General features: G+C 53.3%; 1 protein-coding gene across 4 annotated transcripts in view; it reads right to left on the bottom strand.

Annotated features, from left to right (window-relative positions):
• Dpp6 (dipeptidyl peptidase like 6) overlaps positions 1 to 21,082 on the bottom strand; it is a 734,784-nt gene that overhangs the window by 207,393 nt on the left and 506,309 nt on the right. For all 4 annotated transcript variants that reach the window (XM_046455142.2, XM_046455141.2, XM_046455143.2 and 1 more), the window contains exon 5: positions 11,700 to 11,774. In XM_046455142.2, coding sequence (XP_046311098.1) covers positions 11,700 to 11,774 — 75 coding nt within the window. The remainder of the gene's footprint in view (positions 1 to 11,699; positions 11,775 to 21,082) is intronic.

Raw genomic sequence — 21,082 nt, 5'->3', positions numbered from 1 at the left:
TATTACTGAAACTGGTGCAGTCTGCGGCGCTGAGTAGAGCCTGCTGCTGAAGTCCTGGAAATGGGTCATAAGCTAATGATGCAGCCGAGAAAGGTCTCCGTAATGAGAAACCAGGATGAGGCTTGCTTTTCGCTGTAACATGAGGGGAAAGATTTCAGTGAGGGCCCTGGGGCCGACTCTGCCTCAAGTCTTGGCAGCTGCTCCCAGTGAGCCCCTGGGGCAGGCCACCTTGGCCGGCGGGCAGGCAGCCTGGCCTCGTACCCGCAGCTGCTGAGAGACGTCCCTCCTAGCACCTGTCCATTTCCCTGTCTCCTTCCTGGGCCTTCACTCGCTCTTCTCTTTACCTAACAGCTACTTGCTGATCACCTATTAGGGGCCAAGAGAGAACAGTGGCTGCTCTTGAGGAGCCTGGGCTCAGCAATGAGGAGGTGACTGCAGGGTGTGCGACCAGGCTTCCGGGAGTGGTCACCAGACACGGTCACCTTAGTCCTGAGGACAGCACCAGCTAGACGGGTTGGGAGCACTTCCAGGAGGAGGCCACAGCAGCGGCAAGGCACATGGGGCACACTCCTGTGGCAGTGGCTTAGGCAATCAAGGCTGGCTTTCCTAGATCACAAGTCTAGGGGGCAGTGGCTGCCAGCCTCCGGGGCCTGGGCTCCGTCCTGCTTCCGCATCTTCACCAGGAGCCCTGTCCCTGTGTGCATCTGGTGGTCGACGTCACAGGTGCTGAAGGAAGGAGTGGGGGAGGCAGGAGCAGGGCTCTGTCCCCGTTCAGAGCTCCTCCATCAAGCCTCTCCTCCACCCAGGAGCCAGGACCAGGACCCGCGGCTGCCACCGCTGTGAGGAGGGGCCTCACGCCCTCCCCGTGGGCAGACCATCATCCACTGCACAGAGAGCCTGTGCCAGCTCTTCTCTGTGTCCCCTCTCCTGCACCCGGGACATGTCTGCTGTCTCCTCTCCTGGGCCCGGGACATCTCTGCTGTCCCCTCTCCTGGGCCCGGGACGTCTCTGCTGTCCCCTCTCCTGGGCCCGGGACGTCTCTGGTCGTCTTCTCCCCACCGACAACCACGTCAGCGGTGCTGAGCCCTGACCTTCTGGACCTGGGATTGCTGTGCAGAGGGCCCAGCCCTGCTGAGGCTCCCTGCACCCACCCTTCTGGTTCTTCCTGAGTGACTCTTCTGGGGACAGGCATTCTGTGGCTGCGGAGAGGGTGCAGCACTCAGAGGCCAGCCGGGTTCTGACACTGAAGCCAGGGACGAAACCCCTCGTGTCTCGCCCAGTGTTCTGTGTTTCACCAAGACAACAAAGACCTTCCCTCAGGACAAGCCTTGGGATGCCACAGCTGAGAGGCCAGTGAGATGTGGGAGGAGCCTGGGAGTCTCCCCAGATTTGGACACAAAAGACTGTCCACCGCGCAGCTAGTCTGAGAGGTAAGATGCCATTTGTGCCACTTTAGGACATTCTAGAAAAGGCAGATACAGGGACGGAAGTGAGGCTGGGGGTGCCAGGGGCGTGGTGGAGGAATGCCTGCCTGGGAAGAGGCCTCCCAGGGGTTCCTGCTCAGTCCCCTGACATGTGGCTGCAGTGCACAAGTCCATGCAGGTCTCAAAACTCAAAGAATTGGATAGGCCTTAAAAAGGAGAATAAAATTAAATTCTGTACCCCGTGGCATGAAAGCATGCAAGTCCAGGGGACTTGTAGGATGGGGACCACAGCCCATGAACAGTGGCCAACAGCCTCAGTGTGGCACCACACCCCCAACAGGACAGATCTCTCCGAGGGGCAGCTATCAAGACACATTTGATCAAACAAATTCAAGTCACGGAGCTGAGCCTGTGGCCACTGCAGGCTTCCTGAACAATTGGGGCAAACACTGCCTTCCCCACAAACACTGCCAGCCCAGAGGGCCCCTAGCAGCCCCTGGGCAGCAGCACCATGGACGCCTGTGTTCTGGAGGACCTCTTATGGGTCGGTCCAAGTGAGGCACCTTCAGGGTCTTAAAGTCGTGGGACGGAGATGCATCAGTGGCAACGAGAAAACTGTCTGCAGAGGACCCTGCGGAGCTGGCGGGCAGCGCACTGGCACCTGCCGTCAGGGAAGGGTCCTGCTGGGGGCCGGGAGGGGGCTGGGGATGGAGTCGGGTGGTGGAGGACAGTCTCCTGGCAGAGGGCGCAGGAGAAAGACACTGAGGTGGGGTGTGCGGTGGACGCTGTCCTCAGCACATGGACTCTCCCTGAGGCGAGTGAGAGGGACAGTGGCAGGAAGATGAGAGGGGAGCCAAGCAGAGGAATGTGTCATCTGGCTGTCACACAGAATGTCACCCTGAAGGCAACTTGGAAGATGCATGGACGCGGGGGTGCCTGAGGCAAAGTGGCCACGGACAGCTGAATGTGGCTCCTTAGACAACAGGTGAGGGTGGGAGCACCGGGTGGTGGCCACGGGAGCAGAGAGTGGACACTTCCAAAGGGCAGGGTGCTGGTGGGGATGGCTGGGTGGGGTGGACACAGGCCCATACCCGAGTCCTGGCCAATAGAAGTGGTGGTGGTTTTTAATGTGTTTTTGTCAGACGAAGGAAGGGGGGAGTGTGGGCCAAGGGACGAGTCAGGGTATAGTCACTGTGAGGCAGTCCAGCTCCCAGAAGGATTTAGGCTGAGCCGAGTCAGCACTTCCCAAAGCCTCCGTGGGCTTCTGCTACGACCCGCGGGCAACCCCAACTGGTGTTGTTACTGCAGCGCTGAAGGTGCCCAGGGACAGCATGTGGCCTGGGAAGGCCACGTCACACAGGGCTCTGGGAAAGCCGCCCAAGTCTGAGCTCAGGATGGACCCTAACTGACCAGGGGAGGGGAGCAGCCCACCAGGACACGGGTGGCCAGCAGCTTCAGTTCTGCCAAGAGGCCAAGTTGAGCAGGGTGGACACCGTGAATGCAGAGGCCAGAGACTGCTGGTGAGACCAGAGAGGGCTTCGACATGGTGGTGGGGCCAAGACCAGATGCCCCTGACCTGGGCAGCAACCCGTGCTAAGAGCAGGTGCCTCACAGACCCAGCACCTTGAGCCACAGCCTCCCCCCAAGTGCTGGCTAAGCCCCGTGCTGTCCCAAGCCTCGGGTTTCCATCTGTAGAATGGGACAGTGGGGCCTCCCCTGGGCGTGTGGGAGGCTGAGCTCAGCCCGTGGCAGAGAGCGGGGAGGGGAACAGGAAGGGACAGGAGGGCTGGGCGGGAGGGCTCCTGGGTCCCGCTTTCTTTCAAGATGGTGAGATTGCATATTTTGGAAGCTCGAGGTGGAGTTTGCCGAGGTGGAGAACAGCCCACCACGGGAGTCCTGTAAGTCAGCTTATTTCTGACCCCCCTACCCTCTGCTCAAGGGGACAGTGTAAACAAGCAAGGGCGATAGGTTCACCATGTCTTCGTGGCCCTGTGGCCTGGTTCTCTCTGTTCCCAGGGCTCCACCAGCCATCACTGCACCCTCCTGTGTCCCAGGCCTTCTCCTCCTAGCCCTCCCTGTCCCTAGCCCCGTCCTCTGTCCTCCGTGAACAACCAGGACATGCTCCCAACCAGGCAGCTCATGAAGCTGTGCAGCACACGGCTTTCCACAGAGCCCTGGGACCGTAATGCATGAGACTGGGGACATGAAGGTGGCAAAGGTGCTGTCAGGGACAGGCGGCTCCACATCAGGAGAAGGGCAGACACGGACCACACGTCCGTGTCCCCAGGCATAGCCAGCAAGCCACCAGCAAGCAACTCCCCTGCTCACAAAGTAACCTTCACCAACATGGTGCCCCACAGGCAGAGCTGCCCCTGCCAGGGTTCTCTACCTTCCCCAGGAAAGAAGGCCTCGGCCTCAGCTGGGAGGAAACTGACCACAGTCAGTGAGTGAAGGGTTCCGTGTGCGTGCGAGGGAAGTCACCAGAGAGGCAGGCTGGGCCACCGTTGACCACCCCTCAATGCGCAGGACCACTGCTGACCTGGGAAACTCAGAGGCCAACGAGGGCTCAGTGTGGAAAGTGCTCTGTCTGTCCAGGCTCTTGCTCCAGCATGGACCAGGTGTTGAGCCTCCTGCACCCCAGCACCCCGAGTCCTGCTGGCCGCTGGCCTCTGTAGTGTGCCCGCTGGTCCCCACACGGGCTTGTCCGGCTTCACAATCAGCTGCTGTGCTCTTCTTATCTTTCTATCCCTTTCTGGGTTCCACGTCACAAACCTTCACTGTGACATTTAAACACCTGGGAAGCGTTGGCACCTGCCAGCCTGTCTTCTCCCTCCCCGATGCTCCCTGTCACTCAGGGGCTCGCTGTCACCACTCCAGGGTCCTGGTAAGTGTCAGCAGAGGGTGCCACTGGCATCCAAGTCATGACAACCTAGGGGAGTCTGCCAAGAGCAGCTCTCCCTGGCTCCTCAGGACGCCCCCTGGGCTCGGAAGTTGTCAGAACAATCCGGTAACTCGGGGGAGGGACAGGCAAGTAAGGCCACTTGCCGTCACATGACGCAGATGGAAGTACTGGCTGGTTTCACCAATTCTTCTCTCCTCCTCTAAGAAGCTGTTAGTGGGGTGGATCTCTGCCAGCTCTAATCGGGAACCCCAGAACCTTTACACTTCTCCATTCTCATATGAAGAAACCAAAAGGCTTTTCATCTCCTGGTAACTGGTTATCCCCGGTAGCTGGCAGGGCAGTCCAAAATAACTCAGACCCTCTCACAGATGAGGTGCCAGGCTGGGCTAGGAAGGCAGCAAGCCACCGGCCTTGCTCCCTCCACTTTACCCAGAGCCCCTCTTCAGCATGTGCTGCCCCAGGACGCAGCAGACTGGAGAGAGCAGGGGGAAGGGCACTGCAAGTCCCTCCCCGCCGTCCCCACTCAGGGAAACTGTTGAGAGTCCCTTTGCCCCCACACATGCGCACACCACGTACACTCGGGGTGGGGGGCCCTGCAAGCACAAACCCCGTGGTACCAGCAGGGAGAGGGCGCTGCCCGGCCCAGGGAGGCACACGATTTAGGACTTTAGCAACTCATCACTCATGCTCATTAATTTCTACAGGTTCAAGGCCCAGAGCTATGGACTTGGCCCAAAATACCACTGCAGCAGCTGCACCAGAAGAACCTGCCAAGCGATGGGGTTCTGTGCCTTGTCACGTGCAGCCTGCGGCCAATGCTGAGGCTCCGGTGCCCACTGGTGGGCCCTGAGCCATAAGAGGCAGTCCATAACAAAAACCCAGTGGTGTGGGGAGAGGACGCCACCACAACACAGATGCCATGTGGTCTGCTAAAACTGCAGGATTGCAAGGCCCCACCAGGACGCAGGGGGACGGGTGGGGCAAGGGACACCGCTTCCTCCCATGGAGCACACTCAGGACAGAGTGGGACTTGGTTAGCTTCTGAAACCACGTTTTGGAACATGTATCTGCAATCCCAAGATCATTTTAGTTGGGTAGGAGCAAAGCAAAGCACCTCCTCGCCTGCCTCTGGAAATAGTGGTCTGATTCATGGGCACCAAGATGGGCACGCACGCGATATTGCTGGCGATGCCCTAGGAGGCATCTCGACTCAACGCCGGTTAAGTCACTCTCTCCACAGGAGCTGGTTCTGAAGGTCTGAAATGCAGCTGGTCCTGACTCACCACAGTTACTCGTCTTTACAGTTTTCAGTAGCACAAAAATGCTCAGCCGCAAAGCAGAGATAATGGCGCACAGTGAGTCTCTAAGCTCTAATTGTTGGCTCGCAGGCCTCGGTGGCTTGGTCCATATTAATCAGCTTTGAGTCTCTGCATATAATTGCTGTTAACGAGCGCGCCCACAATCATGGACTGCTAAATTGGAACTCAAGAACAAATCTTTCAGGAGGAATCTGAGTCGTTTTTTCGCTGACTACATTACAATGAGGGCCATTCATAATAAGAGCCATTAATGCTCTCTGTGCTCTCGGCCTGTGTCACTCAGTCGCACTGATCCACTCATTTACATTTCTTCATTTCTTTTACTGCCAATTACACAGACATCACTGTTAATTCTGATTACCCAGAGCCCCTCCGTGAGCCGGGGTCTTTAAGAATCATCACTATACTGCCATTCATTATCACTGCCTGCCGTGGGACGCTGCGGCAGCCATTCTCTGTCTCCAGGCTGCCTTCAGACACTCTGCAGCCACTTGCGGGACTGTCCCTCATGTCCCAGTACCTGTCCTCAGCTTAGCAGCCACTTCTTTGCCTCCAGCCTCTTCTGGGAATGCTGCCCCCCACCAGGCACACACACACACACACAGGCACACACATATACACAGACACACACAGGCGCACACACATACATACACACTCAGGCACACATACGCATACTCACAGGTGCACACAGGCACACATACGCATACACACAGGTACACACACAGACACACACACACATGCACACAGACATACACACAGATACACACATACACACACAGGCAGACATACACACACAGGCACACACACACAAGCACACACATACACACAGGCACACACATACAGAGACACACACAGGCACACCCACACACAGACACACACACACAGGCACACACACACACATACACACATAGGCACACATATACATACACACAGGTGCACACACAGACACACACACATGCACACAGGCACATATACACACACACAGGCACACATACGCATACACACAGGTGCACACACAGACACACACACACATGCACACAGGCACACACACAGGCACATACACACATACATGCACATAGGCACACACATACATACACAGGTACACAAAGAGGCACACACACACAGACACATGCAGACACATGCAGACACAGGCACACACACACACTCACACAGAAGTATCTCCACACTTGCTACTGTTGAGGAAAGAATCATGGCTTGAGCTACATTTTTTCTATGTCTACATCTGTGCTTTTAAATTTAGCTCCAAAACCTGAATAGAGCTATACATAAAATGAACCCCCAGAGTAAAAACTCTGTGTGTGTGTATGTGTGTGTGTGTGTGTGTGTGTGTGTGTGAGAGAGAGAGTTTTGAAGCAGTTTTGTGTTCAAATAATAGCACAATAACAAAAACAACAGCGGCAAGCCGAAAACCTATACTTTCAAAAACAAGAAAGGCCCAACCACCAGCGGCCGAGTTCAGACCCGGGAGGAGGCTCCTCCTCCTGCCGATGTCTGTGAGGCCCATTCCCTTTGTCACCTGCCTTCTGATCGGACTCAGCCCTGGAAGGGTGCCCCGAGGCCTCGCGTGCGTTACTTGACATCACGGTGCTGGGAAACACACGCTCAGTGCTTAGCTCTGAGTGACACAAAACCATACACGTCAAAAAGCTAATGAGCATTTTCAGTGACCTCACACGGTGAGAGTCACGGGCAAGTGGCCTCAAATAGTTAAAGAGGAAGGTGCCGCGTGCTCGCAAGGCAATCTGAACCGTTAGGATGGGCGTGGCTAAGGAGAGCTGCTTGAAACAGACACAGAGACAAATCCCGGCGTAAATGGGCTTCTGAGAAGTGCTGACGGGGTCCGGGTGCACTTCCAGGCGGGGCTGGGACAGCTCCTGGTCCTGTGGGCGATTCATCTTCTCTGGAGGAAGAGGGAGGGTTGCTGACAGCTGTCCTCGGTTCCCGCCATCATAGCTGCTGCCAGGCTCGGGCAGGACAGCAGGGCGGCTGCAGAGTGGCCAGACACACTGCTTCAGAGTCCGCCCTTCACGGCCGCCGCAGCTGGGGGGGCACAGGGTCATCCAGCACGAACACGAGAGTCAGCTGGTCACTAGAGGTGGGCCCCGCAAAGGGACACAGAGGGCTCAGGTGAACATGTCCCACTGTACAGGACAAAGAAGGCTTTCCTTGGTGACTCCTGGAAAGACCTCAGCAGTTCCAACCAGGAGGGAGGCGGTCAGCACGGGAGCCACGTCACAGCAAGGGCGGCCTCCGCTCCGCAGGAGTGCACGTCTGCAGAGCTGGGCCACTAACTGGGCACGGTCGCACGTCAGTGCAAACACCCGGCTCAGAGCTGACAGCCGAGCTTGTGTTGGGTGGTAAGTCTCAGTGTCTTTGAACGTCTCCTCTCACAGATAAACAGCAACCCCAGGAGCAGGGGCACGCGAGACTGCGATGCCCAGATGGGCTACTTTGCCACACGTGCACTGTCAGGACCGTCCTGTGGGCATTTCAAGCTCTACGTGAATCATGAATTCGACAGTCCCTTAGTTGGAAAAACCGGCTGCACCAGTCCCCACAAGTGCAGGGAGAGTGGCCGTCTGTCCCGCGGGGACAGCTTCAGACTCCTTCATGGGGAACTCGTGTCCTGTCATCTTGACTCAGGACTGAGCAGGAGGCTCTATCCAGGAAGAGGCGAGCAACTAGAAGCTGCCCTCTGAGAAGGAGGAGGCTGCACTGGGGACCTCTCCCCTCTCAGGAGGAGGAGGCTGCACTGGGGACCTCTCCCCTCTCAGGAGGAGGCTGTGGGGGGCTGTTGCGCTGAGTGACCGGGAGACAAACAGAACATAAGAATACACCCTAGGAAACCTTCCTTTTCATATACAATCTAAACACCCTTTGAAAAATGTACTAGTACACCAAAGGAAATATATCTACATACGTTTATGGCTGAACTTGAGATTCTGAAAGTAATTAGCACACAATAAAATAAGTTTTTCTTGGGGCTGGGGATGTGGCTCAAGTGGTAGCGCACTCGCCTGGCATGCATGTGGCCCGGGTTCGATCCTCAGCACCACATACAAACAAAGATGTTGTGTCCGCCGAAAACTAAAAAATAAATATTAAAAAAATTCTCTCTCTCTCTTTAAAAAAAATTTTTAAATAAGTTTTTCTGTGGGCTCCTAAGAAAATCCTAGTAGCACTGCATATTCTGTGGGTTTAGGTCGGATCTTTGCTCAGCTTGAGTGTACAATGGCCATAAGATGACAGTATGGAGAACTCACTGCTTATCAAGATCTGGGCTGGGGATCTTCTCACGTTACCTACTGAATGTGTACAAAACTCAGACAGTTGATTGTCCCCACTGGCTCTCACAATGCCCCTGAGTCACGATGGAATGGCCTATTATCTCCACTTCTCTGATAGACAGGCTGCGGTTGTCTGGCCCCGGCCAGCTAAGTGTCACCAAGAAGCGAGGGGACCGGTGCCCCGACTCCCTGCCCAGTGCTCTCTCAAGGCCTGGCTGTGCTCACCCCCTGCTTCTCTCGCTTCTTGGAACTCTAGGGCCGCGTGAGAAAGAAAGGGGCTCATCACAGTCTCCACGCACAGAGCACGTCCTTCGAGCAGACGCAGGACAGTTAGGCACCAGGCAAACGTGAGGACAGGCCTTCCTGCGAGGACTCTGGTGGTGGGGGAGGCCACACCTGAGACGACTCAGGGTCCCCCACCCTGGTCTTGCTGCCTTGTGAGTGGGCTGACCCACAGAACACGTGGGGATGCCACGTCTGTCATTAGGTCATTGAATCTGTGACATCCAACCTGCTGACACTGGCTCGCTGCTCCGATGCGGCCATGTCTGGGGCTGTCCTCTGAAGAGGCTTCTGTGGCCAGGGACTGGGCCAGGAGCCCACGGTGCAGGAGGAGCTGAGTCCTGTTCGTGAGGGGACAGGGAGCTTGGAAGCGGCTCCTTACCCAGTGGACCTCTGCAGTCCCGAGAAAGCCTCTGAGTCAGAGGAGCCGCTAAGCTGACCCAGATCCTGACCCACAGAGGCCAGGCGCTACTGATGCTGCGTGCGTCAGGCCACTGTGGGTGGCAGGTTGGCTGTGCAGCAGCAGAGAGCCGAACAGACCCGTCCCACGCCGACCATCCTCCAACTCAATGACCAGGCCATCAACTGGGCTTCGATTTAGACGAGATTTGGGGGAAAAGCTATTTGGAACAGAACAAAGCTCCACCGGCCACAGGACAGACCCACATTCACGCCTTTAAACTCTGCAGGAGATTCTTCACAATGTTCAGGGGCTTTTTATTCTTATTCTCTAAAGGAAAAATATTTTCCAGATATAATCTCTCTTTCCTTTTAGAAAATCATCAAATGCATTAATTTTTTAAAATGATCTAAAATATTGCATTTTAAAGTTCCTTTTTTTTTGCTTCCCCCCAAGAGTTTTGAAAACTGTGTTTGTCAAATATCCCTCAGCATAAAGGAACATGATGTTCTAATTAAATAAGTTTATTTCGAGGCAATTTTTACCTATTAATAGTTAGGATGGTTTTCAAGATAAAAGTTAGTGTTCCCCCAACATCTAGCTGAGTTTCAAGAGAATCCTCCAGATTCAGTACATTATGAAATGATAAGACATTTTATCTACAAAAGAACAAAACAAACTCACTTAGCAAACATTAGCTCTTTGGGACAGCAATGATTTTTTGAGAAGAAAGAAGACATTGGACATCAACACACTTTGCCAACTGTAAGTCTGGACCACAAAAATGAAAACATGGTTTGGATTATTTTTCCACACTGCAGGCAAGTATCTCAGCCTAGAAAATGGAAATCTGTGCTTGGGCTTACTCTTTCTCAAACCTACACGACAACTGTGTTTTTCCCAAATTCTTAAAGTGCAAGGAACCAGCCTGGGACTTCATTCCCAAGGCTCCTGGGAGCAGGATGTTCATTACCTCACAAGGTATCGGGTCCCACTGTTGGGTCCTCTGGTGACCAAGCGACTGTCTAGTTATAGAACCTCAAACCTTCTGAGCAAAGAACTGCCCCCTCCTGGGACAGCCAAAGGAGAGTCCTTCTGCTGAAGTCGGGTGTACAGTGAAGGTTTGGGGGGTTTCCAAGGGAGGTGAAGCACATGACACAGGCACGATCTAGGGATGCCAGGAGGCGATGCCCAGGCACTCCACACCCAGAGCCAGCTGAGGGTGAGCACAGGAGACGCAGCGTCCCAAAGCTAGCCACGGTCCTGGAGGGTGTCAGGTTCACCAACTGCACCCAGTCAAACAGAACAAGATGCCCAGTTTTTATTTCTCTATCCAGACTCTTATAGATAGATAACAGACGTTCTAGAAAGCAAAAATAAACAAACAAACTGAACATGGAACTGAAAAAGTCTGCACTTGGAGGAGTAAATCTGAAACACCCAATAAGTAATAGAGCCATCAAGTCAGATTCAAAAACTACATTTGGAGGAACAAAGTTGGGAGAGAAAAGAGGAGGAAGAAGGAAGGAGAGAGAAAAGAAGGAAAAGAGACCCAGGCTCGGGGGAGCTTTAGGCTGCTTCTCGAGCCCAGGGTGAGTTTCACAGAGAATTCTGGCAGAATCTGATGAGATGTCGATATACAGTGCTGAGGACAGCGTTTCTATAAAATGGGAGCAACAGCGCCGTTCTCATCAAGCACGGGCACCAGGAGGCAATGCACGCGGTGTGTAGGGGGATGGAAGTGCCTTCTGTTGTCAGGGTGAAGGGCATGGTTTCAGATAATGCAGGAAGGGTGCCCAGCAAGGAGAGGTGGACCTCTGGGTAGAGGCCATCTCCCCAAGAAGACCTGAGAGAGGGCTCCTAAGTGATGTCTCTTCCTCTGCCAAGGAAGTTGCTGTACCTTCCGTCTCTCCTAGGTGGCAGTATGACACAACCCCAGGACCACAGAGGATTTCAGGACTCAAAACTCAGGAAGAGTAAGGTTCAAGGAAATATAATTAATGAGGCATCAGAACAGAGATGCGGATTTTTTTTTTTTTGTAGACAGAAAAGGGAGGTACTCACTTGTTCCACGTTATATGAAAAAAGTGCGTATTTTTTATCTGGAGATACTTCGTATCTGATGGCTCTTAATGATTCCTGAAAGAAAAAGAAAAACAGAATTATTTATAGAATGTTGTATGTAACAACTCGGAATCCTGTAGTAGAACGCTCTGATGATGCCATTTTCAAAATCAGCTAATGAAACTGGTGAGCAGCCACCTGGCCGATATCTACTAAAGATGGCAGCATTGGTGGGTAAATAGTGGAGTTGTGTGCACACCATGAGATCACTCAGCCATGAGGAAGAATGGGATCACGTCATCTGCAGGAAGATGGAGGGAACTTGGGAAACTTATGTTACATGAAATAGCTAAACTCAGAGGGGCAAGTCTCATAGTCTTCTCTCACATACGGAGGCTAGAGGGGAAAAGGAAGAGAACAGGGTGACGGGGGGTCTCCTGAGATCAAAGGGGCGGGCAGAGGAAGGGGACGGGAGGGAGGAGCGGGGGGAATCCTGGGGAATGACGTTGGCCATGTGTGCATGTGTGCACCTCCCACCATATGTACATCTCCGCGGCGCCAGTGAAACAGTGGAAAAAGAAAAACTGGGCGCAGCCTTTGTTAGCAGAACAGCATTTAGTTCACTGATGCTTTTTCAACTTTTTTTCAAAATTCAACACAACAATGGTCACTGTGTCTACCAAAACAGACTGATAGACCCAAGCTCAAAACCCACCTTCACTGGCAGACCCCGCCGCAGGCCTGCGAGAGAACCTCTGCTTCCTTCTCACACCCCGCGGCATGAATCAGCCAGAGTTGCCACTAAAACAGAACCACGTGGCGCACGCGCCTCGGCGCCTTTCTTGACCCTGTGTGGGCGTCCCCACGAGTCAGCACAGAGGACTTGGTGTCACTTTTTATGTCATATGTCTTCACTGCACAACAGGTGGTCACCAACCACGTCACTTTGCCTGGCCTCGGCCAGGTGTCCTCGCTGCCGGCCTGCTGTGAGTCACTCTGTACGTGCTCAGGTGATCACACCAGGAAGCAGGGAGACAGGGCAGGTGACGTCACACTGCTGTTTCCTGATGCAGCGAGACCCTGGAGGCGGTGACACGTAGGGATCTGGTCTGTCTGGAGTGGCGCTCGTTGAACACCACCCTTGACACATGTGCACTCATTCACTCGGTCCTCGCTCACGGTGACAGTCTTGTTCCTCTTGGTGGTTATACCCCACGAAGTCACCAGAAACACAGTCTGGACACTGAGCCATCGCCCCTGGGAGAATCATGGGCCTGGGTTCCAGCCAGCTTTCCCGTGCCCAGTGACACTGCCCAAGGCCTGGCCTGGCCTTCTGTGTGCTTCTGGCATGCTGTTGGCCCCGGGCACTGGCGCCGGCCCATGGCGTCCAGCGAGGCTGACCACACTGGTGCTTTCTGTGAGATGCATCACTCCTTCTCCTACCCAGGATGCTGGAAGGCACTTCAGCTCTTGCCTGGGGGCTTTTTTAACAGTGGACATGCCAAAGAACACAGCAAGGTGGAGAAGCCCAGCGCTCCACAGGACACCCACGAGTGCACCACGCACAGTCGTAGGCAGCAGAGCGCTGTGAGGGGGAAGCTGACCCTCCTGCGGGCTCAGCCGGAGCCCCAGCCCCAGACGGCCCCTCTTTCCTCCCGCTGTGCTGAAGGACGGCAGGAGTGTGTGCTACGGGGGATACAAATAAATTTGGTCACGAAGGCGAATCTGCAGATACAGACCTGGGACTCAGGACACCAGAGGGATGGACGGTGCCTCCTGACAGCAGCAATCACCAACCTATGAAGAAGGACCCGCCAAGAGCCTTCCCTGAGGGGTCTAAACTCTGTAGGATGACAGCCGTCCAAGATTGGGAGTTTGTAGGTCAGCCACCTTAGGCTGGGAGTGAGGGTCAGCAAGGATTTTTTTTGCTGTTTTCATTTTTGATTCAACCTACTGCCCGACTGCTTTCCAAAAACACGCTAGGCATTCGCACCCCCCTGTGATGTCCAGAGGCTTCCGTCCTTGGGAGCACAGGTGCTTTACCTCAGTGTGGCCCCAAGGGTGTTAGAGGGTGCTGCATTGACAGTGGAGGGCCCATTTCCCCACTCACAGGGCGCTGGCTCCCTATCTATGGCGCAGATGACGGGGTTTTGTCCTCAGAAACTCCCCCCCCCACCCCCGGCTACCCCTTGAGAACTGTTTCCTGTGCCCCGATTTCGCTCCCCTGTTCTCTCTCAAACCCACTCTCCCAGTTCACCTGCCAATCAACCAAAATCGCTCTTCTCCAGCTTCCTGGGCTCACCCCCCCACACCCCTCCTCAAAGCCCCTTCGGCATCTGCCCTGGCCTTGGGCACGTGCCCTGGCTCCTGGCCTCCCTCCCAGCTCTTCCCTGCTTCCCTTGGTCTCCCTGACCTTGGACTAACCCTGGGGCCCCTCACTTCTCTGGTAAGAACTACCTCCTAGGTGACGCATCCAGACTCAAGGCCCTAAACACCAGGCTCCGCTGAGAATCCTGCCAGGCCGTCTGCACGCGGCGGGCTTGGCCTTGACCCCAGACTGCGCATCTGCCTGCCTCCCTGAAGCTCCCCTGGTGTCCAGAGGGCATCAGCATGCATACCCCAGCTCCTCCCCAACCCAGCTTCTGGCACCTTCCGCCTCCCCTCCAGGAGGAGCACCCATCCCTGGTGGCTGACAGCCTTATTTTCCTCACTCTGCTCTGCACGCCTCCTGTCCGGGGGGTCAGAAATTGCTACTGGTTTCCAGTTGAGGCAGAACCGGCCCCCACCCTGAGGCTGGGCACTGCTCTTGAGATGCTGCAGTGGACTTCTGGCTTTCCAGACCCTCACTGCCCGAGTGGCATCCGGTCCCACCACAGCCATCAGGGCCATCTTCTGGTGTGGAAGTCACTGCCCGGCTCCCACGGCTTCCCACCCCACTGGAGGAGAAGGCCAAGTGCGGGCCTGTAGGCACGGCCTGGCTGCCCTCTCCCAGCCTGTCCACCTCCGCCCACTCCGCCCGCCCCTCATGCCAGCCTCCACACCTGCCCAGGCCACGCAGGGCCCCCACCCTGAGCCTCCTTTCCTCTGGCCGGAATGTTCTGGTGCCCTCATCCTTTTAGATATTCCTCAAACCCACCTCTAAGTGACACCTCTTTGTCCCTCGACGGCCATAGGCAGAGAACAGAGAGCTTTGCCACCAATTTTCTGTAATGGCCTTTTCTGGGTTAAGTCCTAGACCCAATCCTCATCTAAGACAAGACACATTTCACTCCTCCATCTTATATATCACCCATCCTCACTAGATTGCAGGCTCCCCGAGACGAGGGTTGGTTGTTTTAACCTTTATCTCAGCGAAATCTTGTGGTTTTCAACATACAGGTCTTGCCCATATTTTATTAAATTTATCTCTAGATTTTTAATGATTGATGTTTTGCACATATAAAACACACATGCATATTTTGATTTCAATGTGAATCCTCTATCATTAGTTTGCGGGAATATAGAACATTTTAGAAACTTGACTTTATATTCTGAAATTTTGCTAAATCTGTTTCATTAGTTTTTTTTTTTTTAAAGATTCCTAAGATTTTTCTACTTAATGTATTTCTGTGGATGCTTTTCTCCTCTTCGCCTCTGATCACCCTATCGTGCTGTAGAGAGGGCGGCTCCATCTGGGCAGTGGTGGGTGTGAAGACCCCTGTGCTCATCTGGGCTTGGGGAGGAGCGCCTGCTCACTGGTTCACATGGTACTAGTGGTGGACCTTCCCTGTGGATGCTTTGGTCAGGTTGGAGATGCTCCTCTCCACTTCCAGTGTGCTCTGAGTTTTTATGATAAACGTGTGTTGGATTTTCTCAAACAGTTCCTAATATTTTTGAGACGATCAGGCTTTTCTGCTTTTCAGTCTGCAGGCATTAGAAATGACACTGTTTGATCTTCCAGTGTTAAATGCACCTTGCACTCCTGGAGCGGATGTAGCCAGCCATGATGTAGCATCCTTTTATCTATGGTTGGATTCAACCTGCTCACATTCCCTTGAGGATTTCTGCATCTGTGTGCATGAAGGAAAACTGTGGTTGTACTTTTTTGGTAATATCTTTGTTGGGTTTTCCTTTCAGAGTACTTCCTGACTTCAGAAATGGATTGGGAAGGATTTCCTCCTCTTCTCTAATTGTCCTATATCTAAGTCCCCTTTCTGTGGCTGTAACAAAATACGCGAGACTGGATAATTTGTAAAGAATATAATTTTGTTGGCCTCACAGTTCTGGAGGCTGGGAAGTCCAAGAACATGGCACCAGCATCTGCTCAGAGTCTGGTGGGCTTCTTGCTGCACCGTGACGTGGCAGAGGGCACCATGTGGCAAGTCAGAGCAAGGGTGCTGGCTTTTGAACATCCTCCTTGTCTTATAAGGTCACTCGTTTTCTCTGGGGCCATCTCTCAGGACCTCAGTTGATGCCAATCACCACCCGTAGGCCTTTTCTTACTGGTGAACCCAAAGGACACATTCAAACCACAGTGTTCTCCATGTCCCTTAGAGCTGGGCTGATCTTCCTTAGTGGTTGGTGGGACTGGTCAGGAAAGCGGCCTGGGCCACTTCTCCTCGTGTGGAGCTTCAGCTAGTAACTTAGTGCATGAGCCTAGGGCTGTGCCCGTAAGAAGTTCGCCACTGGAGAGCCGCGGTCATGCCTGTCTTTCAGGAATTTCTCTATTTCTTTATCATTGACAAACTTACTAATATAAAGCTCTTCCAAATATCCTGAGATCCTTTTCATATCTGTAGTGATGGCTCTGGGTGGGAGCTGATGCTGCACCTCCGTCTCCATCTAAATAAATGAAGGAGTAGAACCTCAGTGGAACACGCTGGGACACCAAGACTGACACCAAGAGGACTCCAGTGGAACCCGCAGGAGCACCACTTTCTGAGTAGAGCCAAGCCACCTGTTGGTGGTGCTGGCTGGGACCACGCCACCCGAGTTGGTGGGCTCCTCGAGGCCCTACAGCCACACACCCTGGCCTTCCCAGCCTCCAGGCCCCCGACGGCTAGGGACACTCGAGACTCAAGGTCCCCGTTTCCACCAAGCACCCCACACATTCAGGACTCTGAGCTCAAGATCTACTTCCCAGGTGACCAGGGCTCAGCTTCGGGGTCTCCTGAGACGGTCCAGGAATATTTTTGTTTAGTTCCTCTTACTTTTCATTTCCTGGTCGGTTTGGAAGAACTCTCCATAGATTACCAACACTATCTTTTTATTTGTTGCCTGGATTTTTTTTTGCACATATTATCTGCCTTTTTAGTATCTGAAATTTTATAAGTTTAAGTGAAATATAGCAGCCTCTTTTATCTTTTGGAGTACCCATTTTGATTAAAAAGTTCTCTATTTTTCACTAAACCAAATGACAGATTTTTCAAAGCAGTTGATACAATTTTTATACAACTGGAATTTAATTTTTTGTCTTTATGAACTGGTACATGAGCTCCTTGTGGATGAACTGTGGTGCTGGCCTGGCTGTCCGGCCATGTGTCCATTTCCCCCAAGCTCTTTGTATGTCAAATGGCCATCATGGGGGAGCCTACTTTAGGATTCTTCAGACTTTCACCACTCTGTGCTGTTTCTATGCAGAGTTGGACAGTGGGAAGCCTGGACTGCGGGTCCAGAAAGGCCAGTTCACAGCACTTACTCTGAGATTCTGAGGACTTCCTGACTTCTGGGGCCTCTGTATGGAGGAGGTGACTTCTGGGGCCTCTGTACGCAGGAGGTGACTTCTGGGGCCTCTGTACAGTGGAGGTGACCTGGGGCCTCTGTACCTACCAAGGCAGATGTGAGAGTTCCAAGGAGGGATCGTAACACCTGGGCACAGTGACAGCCTGGAAGTGAAATCTGTCATTGCTATCGAGCTGAGTGGGACGTCGATTATTTTCTCATTCCAGGTAAAAGAGCAGACGATACTGCTCCTGGCTACATGCAGGTGACTATTCTTATAAATAACAATTAAGATTATTTTTTCAAATGTTTGACACTAAAGGATTTTCAGATTTCTGATTAGGATTATATTAATGTTTGATATCAACCTCAAGAGAGTTAGCATTTCAATATTATCTTGATATCTAAGACCATACTGCATCTTTACATTTTTTCAAATATTTAACAAGATTTTATAGTTTATTATAGTTCTTATGGTGTTCTTGTTGTTAGTATGTATCTTATATTCAGCCACATTAACAAATTTACTAAGTATTTTTTTAAAATCTAATGTCTTTTGGATTTTCCAGGGATGGAATTATAGGAAAAGAAGATGTGTTTTTTTTTTTTTCCTTTTCTTTTCTAGCTCTTATTCCACTTATTTGCAGAAACATCTTAGATCCTGAGGTGAGGGTGAGGTTCCCCCCAACAGCTGGCTGCATCTGAAACAGCTTTGGGTTTTGCCACTGGGATAGTTTTCACTGATGGTTGGTTCTTGGTAAATAAAGTACATCATATTTAAGTGGTTATTGATTCTGTCTTCATCCAGGGAACTTTCTGGAAGTTGCTGACAAGCTTCACCCGTGCCCCTTCAGCACTAGCCATTAGATCATATGGATGTTCTGCTGTTTGTTGGTTGTAACAGTGTTTGTTGATTGACTTCCTGATGTTTAAATACGTTGTCATCGATTCATAGCATGGCCCCTGGTCAACAGGAAGAAGGGAGTGGGGGCTGGCGAGATTCTCAGTGATGGTGGCCACAGCCTGCCTCTGGCCCTTTATTCATCTAAAAACCATCTAGAAGTCCTGGGTGCCATTCCCAGTACTGCTTCCTGGTTGGTAAAGTAGAAAATGGGAAAGTGGGGTTGCTGTGGCTCCGGGAGGTGTCCAGGTGTTTCCGCCAAGCAGGATTCCTTGGGACTCAGCTGCAGCTGCCATCTCTGCATGAGGCTAACCTGACTCCACAGTTTGCATCTTGAGCCTGAGGGCAGTGAGCTGGTGGCTCCAGGAGTGATCCCGAGACAGCAGTGGGGGACCCGCAGGCAGGGACTAGGGACAGGAAGCTGTAGCATTCTCCCAGTTCAACTGCAGTTCTACGATAACAGATAACGGCCCTTTGTGCCATCGAGAGGTGACATCCAGTAGCCCCCCTTGTCCACGGTTTCACTTCCGGCACTTGCAGTTACCCATTCAACCATGGACTGAAAATGCTGAATGGAAAATTTCAAAAATCATTCATGTTTGAGACACTGTACTGTGAGATCTCTCACTTCCTGCTCCACGCCGCCGAGCGGTGAATCGCCCCTGTCCAGCGTGTCCGTGGTGTGTATGCCACCTGCCCAAGGCTCACTTAGCTGCCTCAGTGGTCAGACTGTGTTGGCACTGCAGCGCTCGTCCTCAGGGGACCCTTCTTTTACTAATAAGGGCCCCAAAGCAAAGAGCACTGGTGCTGGCCATGTAGATATGGCACAGAGCTGTAAGGGGCTTACTTGAAGGGAAAAGGTGACAGTTCTTGACTTAGCAAGGAAAGAAAAAAATCCAGTGCTGGATTTAGCAGAATCTTTGTTAAGAATGAATTTCTATCCATGAAACTGTGATAAAAGACACTGAAGTTCATGCTGGTTTTGCTGCTACACTTCAGGCTGCCCAAATTCTGGCCTTGGTGAGCTTAGGTAAGATGGAAACAACGCTAAACAGAGGGCTTGGAGAGGTGAGGTTCCGGGCACCCTCTGGGGGTGCTGGAGTCTTCTGTGGACAGGGGCCGCGGTGGCTTGGAAGAGACAAAGCTGAGCTCAGTGATCAGGCTTCGGCTGCCAATTATGTGACTTAGAAATAAATTCTTTTGACCTCTTGTTTTCTGATCTGTCAAATAAGAATGACAGGCGTCGTGCCTCGCGGGATTCCTAAGGTCTTCCACGGAGTGAGCACCATGCGCAGGGTTTAGGACACGCTGCTCCATCGAGAGCACCCAGAACAGCTGGTGCACGCTGCCTCCAAGTGTGGCTTGCCCTCCACAATCTGCCACCACCCCTCATGAACACAGGCTCAGCCCCCAGGTGACCCCAGCACTGCGCCATCTCCCTTCCAGAAGGGGGCCAAGAGCTCCACGTGCCCTGGGTCCCCTCAAACCACTGCCTTAACTCGGGGCCCTTCTCTCCACTGGAGCAGCCCTGGGGGACTTCTGGACTGTCAACCTTCCCTTCTCTCAAATCTCCTTCATTTTCCTAAAACCCACTGAACTGTCCTGCTCAAAGCTGCTGTCCCTTCCGTTTGCTTTGCAGTAAAGTCTAGTAGCCACTAAGGTCCCTGAAGATGAATCCCGCCCTGGTCCTGGGCCTTGGAGCCACCAACCTCCACACGGCACCCCCTACCTCCCTGCCCGAGATATGAACCTCTCAGCTTCACACTCTGCCCCAAGGCCACGGGGCCACTCATCCCTCAAGTTCAAGGACGGCTGAGCCACTGCACCGTGAGCCTGTGCAGGGGGTCAGCAGCCCTCTTCCTTCCCACGCAGGTCGGTCTCGGGGCACAGTGTACTCTAACGCAGAAAGATTGCCACAGTGCTTACTCCTCCCACACCCAGGCTGAAAGGTGCCCAGCGGTAGAAACTGTGTTCTGTCTCAATCGTCTCCACCCACCCAGAGCCTGGCTCCGAGGAGGCTTCCCTGGGTGTCCAGTGACGCGCAGCTGGTCAGGGGACTGACAGCTCACCACTGTGGCTGACAAGGACTGTTGCTGGGGCCAAGAAGAGGACCTGTACTTTCAGATCTCCTACAGATGACGTAGAAAGCAGTCTGCACACCTTCCAAAATTAGACGGCCTGTGAGATGATAATTAGCATAACTACATGTAAGAAATACTCGTGTTTTCTGTTCTTTTAGTAAGAGAATTAGAAAATGAGAGAAAGAGAAAAAGAAAGAAAAAGGGGGAAAGAAAGGGGTCCTCGGGGACTCAGAAACAGCCACAGATTCAGTCGGTCACTCTGCGGCTTTGCACAGCGCGCCTGCGGCAAGGCTGGGTCTTCACGTGCCGGGGGCCATCAGAGCATCCCGAGGCAGCCTGGGCTGCAGGCTTGGCCCTCCCAGCTGCAGACCATGGGGCCACGTCCCCTTCCTGTTTCATTTCTGTGCCCAGTGCAGTCCAGCCTGGGGCAGGGGGTGCTCCCTGCTGCTGGGGGCTGGCTGTCCTGCCTGATCCCGGCATGTCCCTGCGGGGAACTCAGGACCTCAGGAGCTGAAATGCAGCAGGCTGCCTGTCCCCACCAGGGGTGACGCCAGGCAGAGCTTCCTGTGCAGCCACCAGGCTCCGCACAGAACGGGGAGGGGCAGACACGGGACTTCCTTCTGCCAGCGCCACCTCACAGGGTAGAGAGCAGCAGCAACAGCACGGAGCACTTCGTGGCCATTAAAGGAAGCAGAAGGGGT

The sequence above is a fragment of the Marmota monax genome, unplaced genomic scaffold (assembly GCF_021218885.2).
Source record: "Marmota monax isolate L192 unplaced genomic scaffold, Marmota_monax_Labrador192_F-V1.1 WCK01_AAM20220418_F8-fsc00226, whole genome shotgun sequence".
NCBI lineage: Eukaryota > Metazoa > Chordata > Mammalia > Rodentia > Sciuridae > Marmota > Marmota monax.
Note: the sequence above shows the minus strand (reverse complement) of the source record. Positions and strands in the feature narration are given on the sequence as shown.